The 22,165-nt window shown below is 40.4% G+C and overlaps 1 protein-coding gene across 2 annotated transcripts; it reads left to right on the top strand.

Annotated features, from left to right (window-relative positions):
• The first annotated feature begins 710 nt into the window (after positions 1 to 710).
• igsf8 (immunoglobulin superfamily, member 8) lies at positions 711 to 19,602 on the top strand. 2 transcript variants are annotated; one of them, XM_042505841.1, is made up of 8 exons: positions 711 to 846; positions 1,023 to 1,181; positions 5,603 to 5,983; positions 7,880 to 8,341; positions 11,754 to 11,932; positions 13,497 to 13,749; positions 15,074 to 15,532; positions 17,690 to 19,602. In XM_042505841.1, the coding sequence occupies exons 2-8, from the start codon at positions 1,127 to 1,129 to the stop codon at positions 17,815 to 17,817; spliced, it is 1,917 nt and encodes a 638-aa protein (XP_042361775.1). In that variant the 5' UTR covers positions 711 to 846; positions 1,023 to 1,126; the 3' UTR covers positions 17,818 to 19,602. The 2 variants fall into 2 exon arrangements, with proteins under 2 accessions (XP_042361775.1, XP_042361767.1); XM_042505833.1 differs by having other exon boundaries at positions 1,019 to 1,181.
• Positions 19,603 to 22,165: the final 2,563 nt, after the last annotated feature.

The raw sequence follows: 22,165 nt of genomic DNA, 5'->3' as shown, positions 1-22,165 counted from the left end.
TTGAGTGTATTTGCAGAGTTTAACAGGACAGATTTTGCTGCAGCTTTAAGCTTTTGGTTTTTTAGCATCAGCAGGTGTCAAACAGCAACTTACCTGGCATGTCTGCTGAATCTCCAGGTGCCTCCCTTTCTGCAAAAAAACTTTTCATACGTATTTGTAAGTACATTTTGCAGATACTTATTCTGCACCTTTCTTTAAGTCAATTTTTGAATGCTGGATTTTTAAAAAAAAAATTTATTCAAACCTTTAAGATTCAATCAAGAATCCATTGAGGTAGACAAGCATGAACAAAGGCATTAAAAACAATCACTAAGCAAAGCAGAGTAAAAGGGATGGTATTTTTTATTTCTAATGGAGTATTTTAAATAACAATGTTGGCGCTTTTACTTTAGAAAAGGATCTGAGTACTTACTCCAATACTGTCAATAACATGCTTGTTATAAATCATTAACGCGCCTGACCAGACTATATAAACAGGGCGGACTACATGTGTTTTGCTGTGGCGCCCTCTCGCGGTGTAGCGCTGCTGCTTCAACCTCTTTACAAGTCTTTGTTATCATTGGTTCAAAATGTCACCGTCGCTGTCTTGACCAATGGCAGAAATTTAACCTCCTCTCTTGGGGCTCTTTTACATGCATGCTCCTCCCTGTTTTGTTACAAACCACTCCTCCTCCTACACACACACACACACACACACACACACCCTCACGAACCCCCTGTGATGCCAACCCCTCCATGGTTGGGCTGAACGGCATGTCTGTCGAGGCGGTATAATCTAAAACCACACCGGGGTATTATTATGGAGCAGACGGTTTGTTGACGGAGATGCGACGGTGCATGAAAAAGGTGATTAAATTTGCAGTTTTGCACATCTAATATTCATCCGCCTTGTAGTTAGCTGATGGCGCTAACTCTCCCCTCTCTATGTAGTAGCGGTGTCGCTACATTGTTGCAGGTTATCATTTCTTTTCCTCCACATAGTAATCCGATCATGTATGTGTCGTTTTGTCTTTTGAAGACAGTTGGTCTCCAACGGCGGGATGAAGTATGATCGGTGATAGACGCGCAGGAGAACGGGGAGAGAGAAATCTGAGTCAACATAATCCATCTGGACATCGGAGGGGAGATGAGGACCGTGATGGCTTCGATGAAAACAGCATTATTCGTATTTCTACAATGGGGTGAGTGCTGCCAGCTCTGCAGTGTTTGCTCTGCACACAATGACTAAACCGCCTCGCCATCTGTCACATGGAGATACATTTGTATGATTATTTGCCGACCAATCAGACTAGTAATTTAGACATCATTTGATTTTTTTCTCACGGCCTGCTTTTTTTTTGCTTTATTGTACCCCTGTGGATAAGCTAATGCTAGTAATTTTCCTAACTATTATAAGATACAGAAGTGACTGAGAGGAAAATCCACTATCACACAAAAATCACTTAAAGGCTATTTGATGGGAGCTGGTTGAGTCAGAGAAACAGGTGTTTTTGGTCAAAAAAGGAGTTCCTCACTGCACGCAGGAAGTCCCAAGCAAGTATTTACATTAGTAGAACATTATAATGGGATTTACACAATAGTAAACATCATAGTTGTTTTCTGGTACTAATACCAAATACCAGCCCTACAGAAACACTAGTTTTACGCATGAATTAATTTAAGTTTTGTTGTTTGATCGCGGTCATCTTGAGTGGTCATCATGCTTTGACTGCTCAGATTCTTTCTTCTTGTTTTACTTCCTTAAAAGCAGATTCCTGTCAGCTATCACTGAAATGGCAAATAATCGTTGCATCTTAAAAAGTGTTAAAGTTAAACAAAGATGCTGAAAAATTCAGCTGGACTAAAGTATAAGGAAGGAATTTTGCTTTTGAAGATGCTCTTTACAGGATCTTCAAAAGCAACATCCTGTTTGCTAAAAAGGATGTTGTTTTTTTTTTAATTTGTACCTCAAACTTTAGATATTTGTACTTTGATCTCAGTGTTTAGAAATCAGGATAATTTATTAGATTGAATGACACTGTTTCTATCAACCTGCTCACAGTAATAAATATATGAATCTTAAATAATACAAAATACATAAGGTTCATGTATTAGTCCAGTGGTTCAACATCCATCTCCTGATAAGAAAATAGGGGCTCCCCCATGTTGTATCTAATCCAGACGTATTGAGCACGGTCATGAGCCCTGGTGTCCCCCAGCCCTATCGGTCCAAGCCCAATGTTAATTAGGACTTGATCCGCTTAAGCCTCCCACTAGTCTCCCATGTCATTATCTATGGGCGTGTTGTTATCAGGCCGTGGAGCTGCTTGTGAGAAAGCTCCAGTTGTTTTTTGCTCCAACACACACACACACACACACACACAGACATACAGGCAGGGAGTGCCAGAACACACCCATCTAGTATTTCTAGTTACTCAGGTAGTTTGATAAGTTTTAGGTGAGGGTTTAAGGGTGTGTGTTAGGTGGTGCTGAGCCTTTGTTTAGTGTCAGATTGTGGATGTGTGTTGGTTGACTGTTATGTTGGGTTAATCGGGTCTCATTTGCATTTTGAGATGACGAGATTATTTCTCAACTTTTGGGACCACCTGTAAATTTAAATCACTCTGTAGGCAACCGTCATTGAAGATGTGCACCCTTTTTATCAGTCTTCCTTATTTTATCTTATCAGTCGTTCATATTATATCCAAAATTCCCTACAGGGATCAATAAAGTACTTCTGATTCTGAAATAATTTTTTAACTAACAGGTTATTTAAGAGATCAACTCAATCAATCACATGTCAGTAAATAACAAACGAAATCAATCTGAACTTGTGTGAACTACTTAAGTCATCCAACTTTTAATTTATTTTTGGAGCCTGAACACAGAATGGCGCAAGGACCCGTTTAGAATGCAAGGAATTATTATTATTTATGCCAATTCCACAGATGTTTTTAGGGCTAAAGGTGCTTGAAAACGCACAAAACTTTGCACACAGTTTACAGTTCTTGTTCTTGGGTTGTGACACAATGACTCAGTAGCGGCTGCTACAAAATATCAATTAGGTAGCCACTGTGGTACATTTCACCTAGAGGTACACAAATTTTGGGGTACACTGAACATCCTGGTATTTGAAAAAAAGTCACCAAGGGGTAAGTGGCATGTGTAACGCCACTGTACATGGTCCAGTCTGCCCCAAACCTAACATGTTTGATAACAGAGTGCTGCAGGAATGAGTTACCTTGTCATGAAGTCTTTTTTTTTTTTTATTTATGAATAGGTTTTTGGTTAGATGCTTGAAATAAGGTCTGTGGTTAACACCATCTTCAGAGACTTTCACCCTTTATTGTACAACACAAAATACATCAGTAAATAACCACCTTTTTAATTCTGAAGCGTTTAGATGTGTTAAAAAAAGCGGTTGCTAACAAGTGGATAAATGAGACTACAGAGCATCATCACAGCGAACACAGCCTTAAAGCCTTGTTGTGGTGATGAAGTTAAGTCATTCAACCATGGTTTAGTTCTTTTATTGGTTGTAACATTAGCTTTTTAATTCTGGTGATTACATTATGGCTTCAAAAATTAGAAAAGTAGTGTACATTTGTGAAGATTATCTTGCAGAGTAAAATGTGTAAGTATCAAACGCTGTTTGCCACAGAGCTTATTTCCTGTAATCATCCAAAACCTAAAATCCCAGTGGCTTTTTGACAAAGGAGTGAGGGCGATGCTTTTGCGTCGAACTGCAAAAAAAATCCTCATCCCTGCAACACTCTATAGTCCCGGCCTGAATACATCCAAAGGCCCATATTAAGTTACAGCTTCACCCATGGACAATAGGAAGTCAGCATTATGTGACAAAGATTATCCGATTGTCATGAAATCGACATGTTGTGGTCTACACATGATATACAGCAACATGCAATTAGCATGTCTTCTTTAGTGCAAAGTCGTGGACATAGGAAGTGAAACACAATTTGCGATATGGTATTTCGAGCACAGTGCACTGAACAAAGTAAACTTCTGAGTAATGCGTGCAGTGTTTGACTGTTGCAGAAATGCACAGCTGCGTCAGTCGGCATCCCATTGGCATCCTGGATGTCGGGAAGGTGCCACGTGTTTCAAACACCATGTTTTTCATAGGGCTGTTGATACTCTCATATGATGTGACCGATTCACAGTCAAATCAGATTCTTTGACATTATCTTAATAAAATAGTAGGGCTTTCTACTTTCTGAAATTAAATTTGGGTGGAGAGAGAGCACTGCTACTTGGTGTCAGAAAAAACTCTGAATTTAGACATCTGAGTCGGTATTTGGAGAGAAAAAGCTCATCTCCTCCCTAGTTCTTACACAACTTCCATAGTTTGTAGAGCTACCCTTTATTTATTTATTTTTTAATTCTTATCTTTATAAAATTGATATTGCTATTTCATTTGCCTTGCCTTCATGTTAGCATTCGACATGTGTATCAGTTGGTTAGAGTGACCAGGACAAAATGGTCTTGGTGCAAAAACACGTGAATTTAAACTATTGAAGGGTAATAAAAATCTCTGAAGAAATCAAGGCTGGAGCCGTTCAAAAAACATGGTTGATGACGTCGCAGATCACTCCTTTGAGCTTCCCTCTTTTGAAAAAGGAAATATTACTTTATGTAAGTACCCTTATTATGAGAGAATAGTAATGGCATGGGAAGTTGCAGTGCCTGTGGCTGAAAGAGGGTTTTGGTATTTAAATAGCTGAGCCTGGTCTGAGCCTCAGAGGGGATCCAGGGGAAGTCGGGTATGCAGCCAGACAATGAGACTCAGTGAAATAAAACAACGCTTCAGCCTGGAAGCCTGAAACCTCGAGGCACTCACACTGAATATATGCATTCATGTTTTACTCATAACCAGAACTCTAAAAACTTCCCATGTTACCAGGTTTCTGTTAAACAGGAAGGTGACAGGAATAGAGTACATTTTATTTTCACTTTTTTTTCCACTCAGTATCAGTGCCGTTTGCACTTTGAAGATATCAAGTGTAACTCATTCCAAAACAATGCACCCAATGACCTTCAGTCTTTGCTTTTGAGGACTTAAAAATTACATTTGTGCAACTCAACAGCAAAATCTGAATAAATATGATAAGACAGCTGCTCACATTAAAATGTTAGGATATTTAGATGAGCATTTATCCCTATTTTCTGAAAAATTATAGATGGATTAAAGGATTATTTGAGAAAATAATTGTTTAATCAACGATGAAAATAATTATTTGCAGTGCTACAGCCAGTTTCAGCTCATCTTTCTGAAACTGTTTTTTAGTGAACTGCTCCTTTAAATTAAGGACACATACTCATTGTGAGCTAAGATGACTGTATTTTATGTATTAAATTTGTCACTGATTTCAGAGTAAGCTGGCCGAGCCCCAGCTCCAGTGTTTTTTCTCCTAAGCTATTTAAAGTATTGATTCTCTGTTAGTCAGTCATCAGCTCAGGATATTGATCGGTGAGTCCATGTACCAAACATGCTGCGAGGCGAGACTGTGACCTGTGGAAAATGACTGTTTCCGTTTCCAATCTCTTCTGCTCGTCCGTCATCGTCTTTCACACTCTTTGATGTCTCTCCATTTTTCTTTCACAGTGCTCCAGTGCGCCGTGTGTCGTGATGTAACCCTTCCCCCCGGGACCCTCTTCCGTGTTGCAGGGTTCCCCCTCTCCCTGCCCTGTGTAGTATCAGGGTACGAAGGCCCACGTACGCAGGACTTTGAGTGGTTCCTGTACAGGGATGATGCTGGTGGGAGGCAGATAGGAGTGGTGTCCACCAGAGACAAGGGCTTCCCTTTTGCCCCGTTTCAGACTCGGGTTAGGAACGGGGAGGTGAGGGTCGAGAGGGACTCGGGGGATAAGGTGCGACTGGTGATCCAGAGGCTCCGGGCTGAAGACCAGGGGAAGTACGAGTGCTACACACCCAGTACGGACAGCACCTACCAGGGGAACTACAGCACCAAAGTGACTGTAAAAGGTAAGAGGTAGATTCGACTTTTCATAGGAATAGTTAAAATAAGAAAAATAGAGAATATTAGACAAAGAAAGGAGCCTTACTTGGATTAGAGACAAAGTAGAAGCACATACAACAAATAACAGAGTTTACAAACTGACACCCAAAATAGATTAAGAAAATAATCAGGGTTATTAAAAGTCAAAGTGCCATACAAAATATGAAAAGTGAGATGCAATAAATGTGTGAAAATCCATGGAATAAATGAGTGCAATGGATGAATAAAACATAACCCCGGTGATTGCAATATATCCTAGAAGTCTGACTGAATAAAACGGTCTAAAAACAGCAAGTTCAGCCTCCAGCTTCCTCCTGTTTTTTATTTATTTATATATTTTCCCAACAACTATGGTACAGATGGTGTGCCAGTAATATAATTTACCAGTGAATGTGCCAGTAGAAGCTCTATTTTAGTGAAAATGAGTTATAGGGTGAAGGTAAATTTTTAGGCAGGAGTGTCCAAATTGTTTTAAATGGGGCCGCACTAAATAATTTAATAACGCCTGGGGGACAGCTCATCATATGGTTTATAAACATTTCTTTTAAATCACATTCACATGAAACAAACAGACTTGCGACTAGCAGGAAATGTCTGCTGCTAGATAACTGTTCATTTGCTTGTTTATTTTCTGTTTATAAAAAAAAAACACCATTAGTTCTGCCTGCGTAGTTCCTACTTCATGCATGTGTACAAACTGCATGACAGTCCTGCCTTTGTGAGGTTTGCAAGAATGCAAAGTGATTTTGCTTGATTAGTCAGGTGGCGGACATACAGTATATTTTGAAAGATAAGCCATGAGCTGTTAAAAATTGGTCTGTGGGCAACAATTGGCCCCAGATTGGCATGGGACATGCCTGTCATATGATTATCATGATGTGTTCAAGTTAAATCTTGAAAAAAATGTTTTTGATGAGAGACTTTAATAGATACAGCTGTCTGAAGGAGAAGTATGTTGATGTTTTCATAGCAATATAAACTAGGTATTCAATTATGATATTTAATATATAGTTAAAAGGCTTTTGAAGCAGTTTTTTCAAAGATGTTTTACATATAAAAGGTTATATTAAAGGTTGTGTAATAAATCTGTGTGGCTGAGTATGTGCTCATTCAGAGATAGCTGAATGAAGGCCTGAAAGACGGAGTTCAGTTATTTTTTGTAATCGATATGTATTTGTTTCCTTGGCACAAAAGAAATGGCTTCGTGCCAACTAGATAACAGTCATATTTCTGTTGTGACGTAAAGTGGAAACCAGCAGACTGTATTCTGATTCTGTCGGGGGTGGCAGGGTTACTGTATGAGAAGATTTTATCAGCATCTCTGCACTGCATCTGCCAGATGGATGACATTTATTAATCATACTTAGTGTTTAACTTGGTGCATGCTGACATTCCTCATGTCTAAGCTGTTATTTATATTTAGCATCTGGAGTTTTTTTGATTCTGTTTCTCTTTCATTCTATGAAGATCCATCTGCTTTAGCTATCCAAAATATTTTGGCACTTTTAGACCGTCCACATCGTCTCCAATTCTGTTTCGATTCATTGTCTCCTTTGGGCATCACTGAGTTTCTGTTTGTAGCATGCTGGGTGTTAGTTTTGCAGCTGAAGTGTGTTATCTTCATAATAGCCAGCTAATCCTCCTTTCTTTGGAAAAGCTAGTGCCCAAAGCTAAGGGTGGTACACGGCTTGCAGTTTCAGCAAACCAATTTCATGATTCGCTTTAGTGTTCTAAACATAGAAATGTCAAAACAGCAAAAAGGCAATATAAATTAAATTTGGCATATTTTTTCCTCCTGTCTGGCTCCTGTAGCCTCCTGTTGTAATATAATTGTCTGTCTGTGTCTGTTTGTACACCCGCAGTGATCCCTGACACACTCCAGATCAGCTATACCCGCTCCCTCACCAGCCAGCCCGTGCCAGAGGGAGCCGAATTAACGCTGACATGCTCAGCCGGCATCCAATCGGAGCAGCTCACCCATCTGTCCATCACGTTCAGGAAGCGTAGTGGCGGAGAGGGTCTGGGGAGCGGAGCAGGGGGGGAGGTTAGCACTGTCAGAGATATTATCTCCATCGACAAGCTGCTGGGGGTCGTCCCCGGACATTTGTACAAGAAGCGGTACGATGCTGGAGAGATCACGCTGGAGAAGAGGAACGGGGAGGCCGGACAGGACGTGTACTTGATGAAGATGAGAGCTGTGCAGCCAGACGACACCGGCTCGTATTTCTGTGAGGCCTCGCAATGGATTCTGGACCCTGATCGATCGTGGCAGAAGATCGCACAAAGGACGCTGGATATTGGCAACTTGACAGTTCAGCAACTAGGTCAGTGTAACTCTGAAACAGTGCCAGTGTTTGTGGTGACAGTTGCTAAAACTATGACAGCATGTGGTAACAGTCACACCACAACAAGCATGTTGCAAAATAATTTTGTTCATTGATTATTGTTCAAACAACACGCATTTGAAAGATGATGAGGTTAAAAATCTTACAACTCACTGAGGAAAGAAGATATAAAACAAAGTTGGCTGCTCCAGTTACAGAATAAACCCAGGACAATAAAAGCAAAAGTTTGATCACTACTTGTCAGTGTGGGACTCTTAATTCTGTCTCAGTGGCGTCAGCCGGCCTGGACTTGTAGTGCTGTTGAGTACATTGGACTCCTTCCAGATTTAAAGCTCTGAATGTTTGTGTTACTCACGGCTGAATGTCTAGCTTACTGGCTGGCTGACTGAGCAGTTTACTGACTGGATAGATAGGAGGCTGATTAAACACGTAACTGGAAACACATCTGTAGTCAGCTTGTTGCCTTGTTTGTTGGCTGAGTAAAGTGTTAGGCTTTCTGATTAGCTACCAGGATGGCTGGGTTTTTCCTGCCTTGCTGGCTCAAGCGATGGACATGTTACTATAAGGGCTGCAAGGAACGTTTTTTCTTGTTGTCTATTAATTTGTTGAATATTATCTTAATTAATCAATTAATCCTTTGGGCTTTAAATTCCTAGGGACACCAAACCGACATCAAAGAGCTAGTGGTGACCAAGGCCGACTGTTGTGTCACCTATTAAAACCTTTGTCCTGACCAAAAAGTTACACATGAATATACCCCACACACTATAGCTAAAGGTCAACTAGACCTATGAGAGGAAAAAACTCTTCTTACTAAGGTGGCGAAAAAAAAGGGATGAAAGACAGGACAGTTTCAAGATGCTAGTTGGCCAGTGAACACACAAACAACACATCCCAATGTTGAAAGAACAAGTTTTATTAACGCTGCGCAGCATACAATAACAAATTATTAACTATTTCTGCTTGAAAGCTCAGTGGCTAAAAAATAATCATACCTCATGTAACAAGTTTGTTTCCATCTCACACCCTCCAAAGTTGTTTGTTTGCTTTTCTCACTCCTGTGTCTCTTTTCGTGCGCTGAGCTAAACTGCCTATCAGACTGATCTATTCACAGGACTCCCCTGGCTCGGACGGCAATTCAAATATTGGATTCGGCCAAAAAAATAAAGCAGACTAGTGCCAACATACTCTTATTGGGCTTAACTTTGAGCTGCAAAATCATGTTAGCATGGTAACTATGTTAGCACTGCTAGTCGTGCTGATGCTGCTCACGATATCTACAGAGCCAACAATAACAGAGAAAGGGGGTTTGTAGCTCCAAATTGACCCACTTACTCATGGAAATGACCTTAGGGGAGAACAGGCGCAGTGTATCCATAGCAACACTTTTGGGCATGGGACACACCCATAGACTATGGAAACACCAGATAAACCAGGGCGACAGCCGTTCACTAACAGCCAGCTGCTGGCTTGTTGTGTCAGGGTCTGAGGTGGATCATGACAAAAAACAATCACCTCCTATCTGTGATGCAATAAAAATATTTTTTTCCCAACAAAATGTGAGGTTAAATTATTCCAGCATGTTTTGGCGATTTTTAAGCACCTTCTTATCATTATTAGGATAATATCGTGAATCACAATTATTTTAGCCAGGATAATTGTGACATGAAATTTTCATATTATCCTATGTCTAGCCGGACTTTATCAAATGTATAGGTTTACTATACTCTACTATATACTGTACTACTTACTATAATGTATGAATAAGAAGAAACAATTCTCACATTTGAGAACCTGAAACTCTCAAAATTGTTCTCACTGTGTGTATGACATGTCAGAGCGCGTGACGGACAGGCTCGATGCTCGGCTCTCTCACAGGTTATCCAGCTGGATTTGATGGGTCGATAGCTGGCTGGCGGAGCAGCTGAATAACTGCCTGCTGCCTCGCCACTTGGCTCAATTTAAATTCTAAAGAGCTTGTGTAGATCTAAAGGATTAAGTAATCTTTCCTCCCACCTTGGCCTCATGTATCCCACAAAGAAGATGACCATCTTTCTGTCAGAGTGATGTGTCCATTACTGTCAGAACTGCTCTGTGACTCTGCCTTGTTCTTGAAACACCTCTAAGGTCTTGGATAGGGAGGTTAAACCAATATGTATATACTTGATTTGACAGAAAAATACTGTGAAAGTTTAATATTGAATGATTCTAACCATGTTTTCTGTGAATGTACTTTTTTATTTGCATTTGTTGCTGATGAGAGACACACACAGCTTCTTTGTATTAAGAAACTTTATATTGAGCTTAGTTATTTAGGTCAATTTTTTTCTCTGTAGCAGTAACATTGGAGTTAAACCAGTGAATCTCATCAATGTGGCCATTGTGTTTTTCTCTGACACTAGCTGATGAGCACTATGTAGTTCTGCAGTTTCAGTATCCTGTTGTCTGACTAATACTATGGTCTGACGTGTCTCCTTTTGTTTATATAAATAATGTGTCTATTATTGAGCAGATCTGTGTTTAGAGAAGTGTTGTGGTTAAATGAGGCTTCGATCACACAGTGTTTATGCTGTCCAATTAAAACAGGGTTATTAGTACTTACAGTGAAACCTTTATTAATCAAAGTAACTGTTATGGTTTATTTGTAATGCTGAATACATCACAATAATTGAGCATCAATAGAAAATGGCAGAACAAATTATCTGTTGTTGCAAAAGGTGAGTGCAAGTCAGGTCTTTAGAAACTAGTATGATAAATATGATGGTGGTGTTTTACACCTGCAGCAGTTCAAATGAGTAACATTTTTTAACAAGTGGATATTTGTATAGGACTCAGGTTTAGCAGACATATGTATTTATATGTGAAGTACAACAGGCATTTTATGTATTGGTAACCCCTTAACAAGGAAATATTTACTTGTGTGTGAAAAGGCCTAAATGTCCATCAATTTACAAAAACAAAAACAAAGATGCAAAAATATGTTTTTTTCTGCTTTTCTGTTCTTTTAATCATCAAGAGCAATAACATTTATTTTACAACACCTCTTGGGGGTCACTGGTCTGGAAAATCCAATGAAATATATGCAGAAATATAATTACTCTAATCATTTTCTTATTGTTTTCTATTTTGTTACATGCTGTAATCATCTGGGTGATGCTTAAGGCCTCTTCTAATTCTTGCTTTCTGGTTAAGATGGTTATCCATTTTTATCCCGAACATTAAATATGTAATGTAGAGAGGCCACTCTCTCTACTTCCCACAGAGATGATGCTGCATATCCTGTGAAGATTTTTACTGTCACAGTCTAAGTGCTTGTCTGAGAACCTTCACCACGGTGGATTTCCTGTACTCTCACTCTTACTAAGCTGTCTCCCTCTCCTTCGTTCTCCAGCGGAGTCTCTGAGTATTACATCCTCACCGAAAGGGGAGGTGACCCTGCAGGTCGGTTCCCCTCTCATCCTGACCTGTGAGGTGTTGGGCCTGCCATCTGGTGTGAACTCGGGCCTGCTGGTTCAGTGGATGAAGAGGGGATCAGTAAGCAGCGACGTAGCCGGGAGCGGGGGAGTGGAGGTACAGAATCTCACTTTATTGATTTATTTGGACTAAAATGGTTTACTGTTTGCAGGTGAGAGCGGAGAGGAGGGCTGTGTAATGGCAAGAATCTGATGATGATGATGAGTCAGTTTGGGATGTCACTTTCAGTTAATTTTGCTTTAGATAGCCAAACACCCATTAACTAACCTGTTAGTTTTTAAGAAAAAAAAAGCATAATGCCTGAAATACGAGGACACTACTTTTAGTTCGGCGCTCCAATGACTCAGTGAACTTAAGCGCCACATTTTAAAGCACTATCCATTTAAAGGTGGTGAAATTTGATTATTTTGTGGTGTAAATGTCTTGCCTTTTATTTTATTTTCTGTTGGCTTTGCTGACGGACAGCTGGCTGACTGTTACGTGCCAGTCAAAGACGCCAGGACCCAGTTGCAGAGTTCCAACAAAAATCAAAATCAAACAAAAAGTCTTTAATTACAAAACAGGAAGTCAGTTCACAGGAAAAAACGAGAAAAGTATCAACAGAAAATCACCCGAAGGGAAAAATAACAACAAAAAGCCAAACTAAAAAATCACCATCGAAATGGGACAAAAAACTGACTGAGAATAACAAAGAAAACGGTGACGAGGCACCCAAAACATACAATCACTAACAAAGACAGGAGCAAAACACGAGGCAGGAGATCACAGGAAGCACGAGTGAGACGCTGAAACACAAGGGAATCATCCAGCACAGGAGACAAAGGGAGCGTGGCTTATGAAGCCAGCCAATTTAGGCAGAACAAGCTGCAGGTGTGCCGGGCGCCCCGCGCTCCAGGAGATCGCCCCGCCCCTCTGTGCTCACTCTGCAATGACAGGGAGAGGAAAGTCAGGCACCTGCAGAACAAAACACAGCCAAATATCAGACCACAACACTGACTGCGTTAACATGCATAAACATAGTGCCCACTGCCCACCCTCATGTCACTCAGTCAGAGCAGTACTTCACTACTTAACTGTATTCCCCTATTTATTTTCAGATGACATTCAGATCCCCTGTCTATTCCAATGGACGATTATTAAAAATGAATTCGGAGTAAAAGCAAAAAGTCTTTAATATGATTTTTGACATGTATAAGTAATATAACATCTCATTTACTTTAAAAATATGATTTATAGACTGAAACCTGCCTTGCGCTTCTCCTTAGCCTCACAGTCAGCCTTTCCCTTTTAAAAGGGTTAAAAGTGGTGGCACTGCAGGCGTGGATGTGTAATCCATCACAGCCTCCATTTAAGCTGAATTTATTTTCAGTCAAAGTTACATTATTATTGGATGGTTGTTCAGCTGAACTTCCAGGTAGATTTGAAACATTTTCAGGTGTGGTGCATTCAAGTGCTGGAGGCAAAGTTCTGACAAATGACACTTATTTAACAGCAGCAGCAGTCAAAATTAACATTGTGTTTTTCATGACGTTAGTGTTTTATGGACGTCGTGGCAGTTGGAAATAATATAAAAAATTCATACCTTCTTGTAAATAACCTAAAATAAATCACATTTCAGTGTACAATCTAACACATAATGACACATTGTATTGATGTTAAGGTGGTGGTGGCCCGCATGAGTCCAGATGGTATTGTGAGCTGGGGGGACGACCTCAGCCGAGCCAGCGGGGGCTCGATGGAGAAGGTGGCGGAGGGGAAGTACTCTCTGAAGCTGTTTTCGGCCCGGCCTTTAGACTCAGGGGTGTATCGGTGTGTGGTGAGTGTGTATGCTGGAAGAAGAAACCCCAGCCCCTCGACTCCTGCAACACTCACCCAGAGGTCCGAGGGAGTCACCGTCAACCTCAAGAGCAAAGGTGAGAGTAGCTACTCACGTCCTCTGTGACACACAGCAGGTCTCCCACAAATCCTTAAAAAGTCTCTAAAGGCATTGAATTAATTGATCTAAAGGCCTTAACTGGTAATAAAATGTCTTAATTCAGTCTTTCAGAAGTCTTAAAAAATGCTACAACAAGAATCCTTTTTTCTGACACTGCATTGTAAAGTCTCAAAATATAAATTGATCTAATCTGTTTGTTTTAAAAAATATATATGATTAGCATCATGCATATCAGGATAGCGAAAACAACAACACTCATGTTTTGTTTTGGCCAGGATACTCAGAGTGGAGGATCTATTGTCTGCTAAGCTAGCTGACAACAAATTCACCAAAGAATTGTCTTTTTAACCAAAATATTGCTGCATGACTAAAGCTGGTACAGGGCCATACATACGAGGGCAGTTATACTTTTATGCAAAGAGTTTTTTGTCTCTGTGCAATTGAAATCAAGGCACTGAAATCCCACATGCAGAGTGAGAAACACAAAGTCACCAAAAAAAAGATTCACCAGCAAATGGCAGGAATTTCCCAGTTCTGCTCTACCGTTGTCTGAACCACATGGCAAAAAAGTCATGTTTTATGTTGCAGTAAACATTTGGACAAAATTGTTCCTCATCCTAAGTAGTTTTGCCAGTTCATGCGTTTTTCCCCTCTGAATTAGTTATAGTTATATTGGTCATAAATTTCATTCAGAGAAGCATTAAAAAGGCTCAAATCCAAATTGTCTCAGGCTGTAGGAACCCTGCACAGGCTCATCTATATCATAGATTCCCTTCTCCTTCCACTGTTGATTACATTTTCTGCTCTGTATGGGCTTGTTGTAAGAAATGATTTAAAAGTATAAATTCATGCCGTGCGTTGGTGGCCCAGTCAGGAGGTCTGGCTGTGAGCCATTTGGCCATGATGAGCTGAGTTCAAATGTCGGCTCCAGCTTTACAAATCTGTCTTCAAGTTTCTAGTAAATTTGTAAAAGTTTCTGTGTATTTTCTGAGAAATGGTTTTAAAGAAAACAAAACATTGAAGATAAATAACAAGTTAGTACATAATTCCAGAGTGCAGTTTTAGGCTGCCAAACCTGAAATCTGTGGTTTCGTTCTCTTCGAATTGATCAAAAATGCATGTTAGCTAAACTTGAGTGAACTCAGATCACCTTATTAAAATGATGATTGTTTGAAAAAAGAAAATGGAAACATCTCTTTGACCACAAATGCAAATCATACGTTTCAGCTTTGTTTCTGACGGTCATGTGTTCAGTTGACCCTCTGTAAACTGGTCTTTGAATGTACCGCTTCCCTCCACAGACGTGCTCGTTGCAGCTGTGGCTCAGCTCCCCCGAGGCCCTCTGTTAAAAAGAGGCAGCACCATCACCCTGATCTGCAACGCCACCGTGACAACCACAGGTCCCGCCCAGGCGCAGGTGCAGTGGCTGCGGTGGCCAATCCCTGAGCGAGTTATCAAGAAGGACAAGGGTCCAGCATCTGAGGTCACTGAACCGGACCCCCCTGTGGAGATAAAACCCCAACTGGTAGCCGTCCTCATGTACGACGGCGTCGCACAGATCTACGCCAACGGTAGCGAGGTCAGCGTCGACCGCCTGTCAGCTGGCAGCTACAGACTGAGGGTCCACGCAGCGACAATGGATGATCAGGGCATGTATGTGTGTCACGCTCAGGCGTGGGGTCAGGACCCGCATGGAGGCTGGTACAACACTGGAGCCAAAGCAGAGTCAAATCCAGTGACGGTTTACTTGTACGCCAGAGGTGAGAGTCTTTGTTTTACCGTAACAATGATAGTGATCGTGCATAAATGTAACAGATTACAGAGATTAAGAGATTTTGTAGATCAGGGCTCTTCTTTACACTCTCACAGTTAAACACATTCACACCTCAAAGCTTCAGATTTATCCTGGTGACGGTGACTTTCGATCACAAGCTGGAGGGTTCCCTGTGTAAACATCAAGTGTCAATTTTAAACATTTACTCTTCACTTTGAGCAGTGTCTCGACATTTTAAATAGATTGATTCTTCTCTGCATCCCTCCCCCGCAGACAGCAGGGGGGCGTTTTACATCTTAAATATGTATACGGGTAATGCACTCTATGGCACGTGTGACACCTGGTTTGCGTCCTTGGTGATTGAATTTTAAGTGGGCAGCACCAAGGACAGGTGGGAGTGCACCAAATTCATCCAAAGTGTGTCCAAAGATCGATTTGTCAGACCCTGTTTGGAGGTGGAGGAGTACACTGTGTACCGTAAAGTGTCTTCTCAGTCTTCTCAGCTGACGTGTTTTACTCACAGACAGCAGTGATCTACTACAGCTTGTAAGACGATGGGATGACCTTCTTTGTGATCAAATTAATCCTCTGTGTTGTTGAAGGAGACAGTGATGAGAATATGAGAGCCATCTATTGAACCCCCATCTCCCCTCGAAGCCGTCCCCAGCGTCCCATAGTCTGTCCCCTGAGGGCCAACTAATAAATTGGTGCTGAAGTGTACATATTGCATAGTAATTAATAACCTGCCAGTTATAAACAATGAGGCATTTGTCTTTGTTTATCTGCTTATGGAGCGGGAAAGTGAGATCTGATCATAAGTGGTGCGCAGACGCGTGTGGAGACACATTCTGGTGTGAATGGACAGACTGAGACTTGTCCACTTGTGATCGGATGATAATACCAGATGTAAACAGGGCCTGTGTGACTTGTTCCTGTCCTGTGTAGCAATAGTTTCATTCTCAGGGGGCAATGACTAGTTCCCTCAGTTTTTTGTGCTTGAAAGTAGGGTTGCAATTAAAGATTTTTTCATTATTGATTGATCTTCTGATTATATTCCCAATTATATTTTTATGTGTCAAAAAGCAGTAAGAATTGCCTACTATGATTCTCCAGAGCCCAAGTACACATTTGTTGTTTTGTCCAAACCCCCAGATTTGACATTCACCGTCGTATAGGACAAAGTAAAGCAGCATTCGTTACATTTTAGAAGGTAAAATCAGAAAATGATTAATCGATTATCAAAAAAGTTACTGATTAATTTTCAGTTGATTAATTCAAACTTGATAATTGTTCCAGCTTCTGCACATTTTTCAGTGTCAGCGTGTGAACTTGAGAAAAGGTCTGCTAGAGGAGATTAAAGTCGAATATTGCAACATGAATATCTGCAACATCTGGAGGTGGTTTGGGTGAAATGATCTTTGCTAGATCTGTATTTTTTTGCATTTTAGTTCCATCAAATAACAGTCCAAGTATCCTGAATGTATTTTTAGAAAATATGTAGAAAATAATTGTCAGAAGCACGGCACTGATACTGTCCAGCACAGAGTACGTAATCGTCTTTACACTAGTCATGGGTTGGTGATGGTAGAAAAGTTAGTTGTTGCCCTCTCTGTTCTGCATGGATGTAGATGATTGAGGCACCAGAGCAAACTGTGCTTTTAGTTGATCCAGCAGGACAGTCCATTAACTTACTTTTGATCAATATGTGTACTGCTGCCTGAATGTTAAAAGGGCTTTTTGAAAACTCTATATCTCTGTATTGTTTTGAACCAAACCAGTCAATTTTATCAGAAAAATCACATTTTTAACTTTTTAAGTGATAGTTCATTACAAAAGTATTTTAAATGTATTTTTCGGCGCTTTTAGCCTCATAAACCAAGTGACATCTAGTTCCATTATATTCGAGAGAAGGCAGACATCTCCAACACTCTGAAACTCATACTAAAACTGTCTAGATTCATAAATAGCCCTACAGGTAAGAGATAATATATGTCTTTTTGATTTTGGGGTTAACTGTCCTTGTAAAGTTCTGCATATATTTAACATTTCCCGTCTAGAATTGGATTATAACACAATTATACGATGTATTTTTCTTTTGAAAAGATCAGTTTACATCCTTCTCTCTCATTTTTTCTCCCCGCAGCCGCAGACCTCCTCCTCATCCCTTTGGTTATCGGCGTCTCCTCTGCCTTGTTCGTGGGCATCGTCATCATCGCAACAGTAACCTGCTGCTTCATGAAACGACTGGCGAGACAGCGCGCTCAAAAATAGGTGTCCGCTCTTGCTCCCCTGTCTGCAATCTGAATGTTTGTGAAGAGGCTCTAAAGAGGTGATGCACAGAACATGATGGATAAGACACAACTTACAGACACAAAGAAGTGAAAACTGACTGCCACCCTCTTAGATGATTTTTCTGTGTTTTTGACCTACCTGTTAACAGTCAATGCCAAATTTTTCTGTTTTATATTCTCTTGTATTTTCATATCCAAACTTCTGAAAACAACATATTTTAGTGATTGCTGCAGCACGCACCAGTAGGCGTAATAATCTAGATTTTTGACCCCTCTCCACTCCCCAAGTGGGCAAAGACTCACAGTTTTTGGAGTCTGTTTTAGCTTAACCCACCTTTTTAGTGATCCCTATGTCCCAGCTTATCTTTCTGTTGCAAATGAAAAAGGATCAAAATGCACAAAATGTACAATATTTTTGTGACAAGGTCAAGAGTAAAGAAAATACTGCAGGTTTGTTTTGAGTCTCTCAGATGCGAGAAGTCTAGATGCTGTAAAAGTGTCGTCTCTGCAGAAAAGCCAAGCAAACTTCCCTCTCAGAAGACAAAGTTTGTTCGAGTATGAAGGTACCAAATGGTTCTCAGCCTGTCAGATGTTTTGTAAGATGCTGGATGTAGATCATCCTTTATTTAGAAACGGTTCTATTTTCACACAAAGAATATTCAGTGGTTTCACAAATCATTGATACTGTTCTAGCTGTTCCCTCCCTCAAACTGCATGTTCGTCTTTTTATTCCAAAAAAACATCTAAATGTCTGTGCATGGTTATAAGCCTCTAGCACTGCCACACTGACAGTCACATGAATGCTGATGGGAGCAGTTCAGCCTCCAGAAACTCAATATGAGCAGGGACCTTCCAGCGCCTTCAGCCCACCTCCGCTCTGCAAGCAAACAAAGTCTCTGTCTGTTACTTAATAAGGAAGGCGCTGGCTGGGGGCTTTCTAATGCCAAGACCAATTGAGTACCGATTCTTAAACACATGCATTCCTTGCCTGTGACGCTTTTACGCTGAAGTGAGTTTTCTATACGGACTTGTATAGATTTGACACAGAGAAATGGAAGATATCCATAATGCACTGAGATAAAATGTGTAAATATTTTATGGAGTTTAGCTGTTTTATTTTTATTAATGTAAGTAAGATGCTGTCTTTGGCAGAGCACCTGTGTTTAACATTCTGCAGCAGTCTGCTCTGCTCTTTTGAAGCACTTGGACACAAATGGGACTGGGACCAAAGCCCCTCTGTATCCTTCTGTTACTTGATTTTCTTCCAGCTGAAAAGTCACTTCCTTGCTGTGCTTGAGAGCATTTTATTTTTTCTTCTTTTTGTACGATTAATAGCTCCTCTCGCTCTTGTGACTGAGACAGAAAAGACGGTACTGTGAAAAAGAATCCCCCGTTTGTTACACTGAGTAACAGAAAAACATATTGTCTCACACTGTTTAGGTTACTTGTCCCCCGAGGTGAAAATCTCCTGAGCAGCGCAGTCATATGACCTGATAGTTTAGTCAAGTCTCACTGTCGTCGTCATCATGTGGTTCACACCACACATTTCTGCAGCCAGGACTTATTATGACTATAGCCCGCGCTGCTAGCCCACAGAAATCTGTTGGACAGATTTACTGTGTCTGTGCGCTTATAATGAGCGAAATCCATCCTCCTCTTCCTGTCCAAAGTATCACTTAAGAAAAGTTTGGTCGTGCGAGCGTGCCCGCATTGTGTGATCATGTAAAGTTAGATACATGTTCGTGGAAAGGAGGAAGAAATCTGTTGTTTTACAGCTCATGAATTATTCCAGCCGCCCCCCCAGCTTTTCTAAATTTGTTTGCACTGAGCTATACTTTAGCATGTCAGTCTGTCTTTATCATCTGTCTGTCTGTCTGTCTGATGGGTTTTCTGATGTGAGAGTCCTGATAAATCTGCCTGTCCTCCCTAACCTGTGCGCTCTAACCCCCCCCCCCCCCCCCGATTATAAATGTTGTTCACGAACATTAGCGAATAAAATCACAGCTCTGCTTGCTTCCTGAGCCACTTTGTTCCAGATCAACTACTCAAAGCTGATTTGTTCCCCCACATACCCACCCACCACATGATTACATACTTGCACACATACACAGACAGATGCATGTGTGCACACACACACAGCAGCAGCAGCAGCAGCACAGTGATGGCTGGCTGGTATTTTAGATGAAAATAAGTGAGTATCTGCGTGTTCATCTCTAATCCCTTTTTATGGCTGCAGTTTGTGTCCTGCTGCCCTTCCCCCCCCCTCTCTCTTTCTCTCTCTCTCGCTCGCTGTGTTACAGATTCAGTGTGGCTCACATTCGATTCATTTCAGTCTCTGTTCCCTGAGAAATACAGCCAGCTGTAAAAAGTGTAGCACATAGCGTGCAAATTGTGAAAGCTGTCGTCTTAAAGGGACAGTTCATCTCAAAATCAAGTATACATTTTTTCCTTTTACTAGTACTGTTATTTATCAATCTAGATCGTTATGTTTTGAGTTTTTGGAGAGGTCATGCCCATTTTCCAAAAATAAGCATGTGCATGTGTATAGGCGATTAGAGTACTTTTCCATTGCAAGTAGCTTTTTTATATTTTTCCTTCTGGTGTGTCACATTTGACAGACATGTCAGAAAACAGGTTCCTAAACATTAGACTGCAGCATTGAGGCCAGTGAAAATATAACAGTGGTTACATTTAAAATATTTCCCTCACTTATTCAGTCTCACTGTCAAACTTGGTGCTGACTACATTTTGAACAGTACTGGAGCACTATGTAGACAGAAACGGGCTAAAGTTAGTGCCTCCACCCGGTTGTCATGTTTAAATCACAGCTAAGTAGGTATTTATCGGAGCCGATAAATACCTACTTCTACTGACTACTCCGAAGTCATTTGACCCGCAAGTGAATGCTGATTATAACCTTTCCCACTCAAGAAGACTCAACAGCAATGCCTTTTTTTTATAAAAAATAATGACTTGGTTACTCAAGATAACCCACAGACCTTATTATGAACTGTTTTATTTAGGAACAAATTTCTACTAACCAAACTACGCCCACCATCAGTATCAATGCGCAGACAGAAGCGCCATTAAGGACGCCATTAACGTTTGTGCTGTAGCGAGCACAAGCCTCTCTTGCATGCATAGATGCACACTTCCTTCTGCGCTGTGATACAATTCAGCGGGTGTAATCTGGTTGAAAGAAAATAGTTCCTACATGAAACTGCTCACAACAAGGTCTTTGGATTATCTTGAGTAACTGGGTCATGCTTTATGGAAAAAGATAATGCTGCTGAGACAAACTAGAGTAAGAAGTAGCACTACAGGTTTTTGTTTTTGTTTTTCGGGTGAATTGTCCCTTTAAGCTGCGGTTTTGTTTTAGGATATATTAAATCCTTTTCATGAAGGTGTTTATGTTTTGGGACTTTTTTTCAAACTTTAATACCACTGTTCCTGAATGCATCTTGCTGCCATCAAAATATATAAAGGCGGGTTATTGCTCAGTTTGTTTCTTATGGTGCTTTGGCGAACCTGCCGGTTGATAAACCAATAAACCACTCTGATTCATAACGTCACTTTGGTTTATTTATTTCTGTTTTTTCTACTACTATGACAAAAGTCTCCTCTCAGCACAGAATCTAAAAATGTTCATATTGGAGGCCGCTGGAGACAGCTGAGGTATTATTGCAGGACATTCTGCGTGGAGAGAAATAATCCAATTTGTCTGAAAAAGTGTTTATACGCTAGCTGAGCATAGTTTCCATCCAGACAGTATGAAAAAAAACAAAACATATCTTGTGGTTGCTGTAGTTTCCAAGTTAGAACCAGCCAAGCAGAGGTTTATATTTCAGCTGAAGTAAACTCAGCACTTTGTGATGCAGTTTTAGAGGTAAACACGCAGAGCTTTATTTTATATCGTTACAGAATAAGATGCACTCATGCAATCCTGATAATAGGATTTTTTTTAAATTTTCAAGTTTAAATGAATATTTCTGGGTTGAGAAATTCTTAATAAAATTGCACACAAAAAAGAAAAAAACGAGGACAAATTTACTGTTTTAAACAGCACTTTTACTCAAATGCAGCTAAAGTTATAGAGACCTGTACAGCAGTGAGAAGGCCTGATGTTTGAACTGGCTGCATCAAATGCTCAATATCTCACAACAGCTTTAATCTAATTCATTTATTGTATTATTGATCCATTTATCATGTTGTTCAGAGTGCATCAAAGCTGCAGGCTCAATTATCTAATGAAGATATCTCCTTCACTACCATTAGTATACTGACAAAACATTTTTTAATATGTTGCTGGATGATTTTGTTCCATTTGT

This window comes from Plectropomus leopardus, chromosome 2 (genome assembly GCF_008729295.1).
Source record: "Plectropomus leopardus isolate mb chromosome 2, YSFRI_Pleo_2.0, whole genome shotgun sequence".
NCBI lineage: Eukaryota > Metazoa > Chordata > Actinopteri > Perciformes > Serranidae > Plectropomus > Plectropomus leopardus.
This window is presented reverse-complemented; position numbering and strand designations above follow the sequence as displayed.